Here is a 3057-nt window from a genome sequence, read left to right on the forward strand (position 1 = left end):
AGCAGATAAACATCAAATTTTCATTTTTGGGTGAACTATCCTTTTAAGACAAAACCAACAGTGCTTTCTCAATTTGGTACTAGCAGCGCGCGCTTTGGATGTGACTGTGTGCGCACAGAAAAGCGCCTCTGGAGAGCGCGAGTAGCCTACCGAATGGCTTAAAAAGATGTGAAAAAAAAAAAATGTTGTGACTATGCAACAATGACCGATTAGGCAATTGACAATTCTGTCAACTGTCCCGAAACGCGAGCTAAAGTCTTATATCGCAGCGTGCAGCAGCTCTAGATGCGTCGATGTGAAGAGAAAGTCAAAGAGAGAGGACGCGGTACAGCTGAATCACTCGCGCTGTTTTCAAATGACTGATTTGATCTGATGGTTTGTGTGGATTTATTTACTCATCTAACCTACACGCTATATTGAATAAATGTTTTGCAGCAATTTCCCTCATTTTAAAATCGAAAGCTGTGGGAATGAGTAATGCAATATATGTGCAATCCTGCATCCAAATTCAGGACCTGATTAAACATAATTCTATTATACAGAGAATTGTGACATTGATTTTCATGACTTTTCAAAAACTTAATGGGTTTATTTATTTTTTACAAAACTTTCCAGGCCTGGAAATTGCTGTTCAATGACTTTTCCAGGTTTTTCATGACCGTACGAACCCTAATGTGATGATCGGGTGCGGTTATCTAAATCAGACAAAAATACAGGTGCGGGTGGATAATTTATTTGAAGCTGCGGCTTCGGGTGATGTTTTAGCTCATCCGCGCATCACTAGTTAACGTGCTCAATAGATATGTCTGTGATTGGCTATAATGATCATCGCTTCATGCTCTTCACCGAGCACTTTTTAAAACATTTTTCAATTTCAGTAACGACTTTTGACAGCACTAATAGACAGACCCACTGTGATCTGTGAGGTTGTATATGCTTCTGTTGAAGCCATCAGCCTGCATTTTTTCAACCTATTGTTTTATATTAATTTTTATTTTTATATTCAACTTCTTTTTTATAATCATCTTTAATAGTATAATTTCTGGTGAAAAACTATATTACCCATGATTTTGCAAAGAAATCATAATCATAGAATCAAAATGAACAAATATGAATCTATGAATCACTGCAAATGATGTAACAGTCGGTCTCCCTAGTCCCTACACTCTCAAATTACTTAAAAATTTGTGTATATATGCATATTTTGCAATAAACAAAATATATTACTTCTAAATACATAATCAACATCAGTAGTTTTATACAGTATTTCTGCATCGTTTTTAATTTGATTATGTTGTTCACAATACTTTTTGTAGTTCTTTCCTGCATTAAAGCCGTTAAACACAGTCTTGTACCTTTGTCTATTCTTCAGATTTTTAAACATATTTTTGCTTCAAATCAAAGTTTGTAATGTTTTGATGCACCTCATAGCTGGTTGGTTTGGTTTATGGTTTATAACTCTTGAACAACTCCTTTTTTTAAATTCCTGTGGGAAAAATAAATAGGAAAAATACTTCTGGAACCAAGGCTGCTGGAAAAAGTACTGTTGCACTCTATAGCAGCCATCCAGAAGAAATTCAGTCCAACGATCCCAACAGCAGCACACTAACAACCGCCCAGAACACATTTGCAATGTGTTAGCAACCGCCCAGAACACCTTAGCAACCACCTAACAATACATGACACATTAGCAACTACCCAGAAATGGAAAAATCTAGTTCTAGATTATATCCTATTGCCATGCTCGTTGATAAACATAAAATTGTAACATATATGAAATATTATGAATATTTTGAGATATATGATTTTAAAACATTGAGTATGATAATGTATATCTGATTTGTTTCTCTTTCGTTTTTCTCCTCCCCATTACAGATAAACTCATCCCTCCCAGTTCATCAATAGAGGTGAGTCATCTTTTGTTGAGGTGCCACAGACTGGTTTTTGACTTACGAGTGAAATTAGTCATTCTGTTCCTATATTTGGTAACGGGCATCAGCTTGACTAACCATCCTGAGGAAAAAGCTAGTTTTCTTCTCAGTATGGTTTCTGAAGGTTTCTAGGCGCAGTGTTTTTATTTTTTAATTTTGCTGACTCCATGCTGCTGTCTGTGTCCATGGTGTGGATACTTGCCATTTAGGTGTGAGTGGTTTTCAGGAGCGTTTGCATCGATGGCAACCACATTGTCTTGATGGTATTCATTAGCTGTTTGTTCTTTGTTGGTGTGACAACCATGTGGATCTCAGCCTGCCTCAAAGATTGAGTGTTTTGGTCTCTAAAGCTCCCTGCCACTTTGGGAAGTAGCCAGAGCTTTGCTGTAATCCATTTGAAAATAGTTTTCAGCACCAAGAGATCTCCTGCTGTCCGACTCGAACAGAACAAGACATATTTACTGCCTTTTGATTCAGTAAACAAGAGAGTTCTGTACATAGAGGACTGTGCGTCATGCTAAAAATATTGAATCTTTTGGGTAAATATGATAGATTTGAAAATGCCCTCAGCGGTAACAGATGGGTCCACAGGAGGGATGCGCACATGCAAGCACGCACCCACACAGCAGCACACACATAGACTCCCAAACAAAAAGAACACATGTGGCTGTGCATGCATGCATTCGGAGCCAGGGCCGTGCACAGACATGTTGAGGGGCAGTGGCCCAAACCAAAAAAGGGGCACTAGGGGGGTGGGTGCTTGTTTATACAAATGATCCAGTTGTTACAAATAAACAATTAAAAGAGAAGACAGCACACGCTGTAATAATTTCAGACTTTATCGTAGATGTTTTTTATAAGAATGGGCTCTCCCTCACTCTCTGAGCCTGCTTCTGCCTCATCTTCAATGGAAGTAGGGGAGAGTGGGGTAAGTTGAGCCAGTGGGTAAGTTGACCCACCCTGTTTCTTAGCAACTGTATACACTTTTACTGTCATGTGACCATGTATTTTGGAACCACCCATCATTTCTGCCAGACTGTGAAAAGGAGAAGCACATGGGGGGAATGGAAGGCACCCATTTACTTTAAAAACTGTTTTTGGCTTGTCAAAGTAAAATTTTAGCATA

At 38.4% G+C, this 3057-nt stretch overlaps 1 protein-coding gene across 1 annotated transcript in view; it reads left to right on the forward strand.

The window, feature by feature from the left end:
- LOC107653837 (protein spire homolog 1-like) overlaps positions 1–3057 on the forward strand; it is a 53673-nt gene that overhangs the window by 4820 nt on the left and 45796 nt on the right. The window contains exon 2 of the mRNA XM_016440685.1: positions 1876–1907. Within this exon, the coding sequence (XP_016296171.1) occupies positions 1876–1907 (32 nt within the window). The remainder of the gene's footprint in view (positions 1–1875; positions 1908–3057) is intronic.

The sequence above is a fragment of the Sinocyclocheilus anshuiensis genome, unplaced genomic scaffold, assembly GCF_001515605.1.
Source record: "Sinocyclocheilus anshuiensis isolate Anshui unplaced genomic scaffold, SAMN03320099.WGS_v1.1 scaffold223, whole genome shotgun sequence".
Classification (NCBI taxonomy): Eukaryota; Metazoa; Chordata; class Actinopteri; order Cypriniformes; family Cyprinidae; genus Sinocyclocheilus; species Sinocyclocheilus anshuiensis.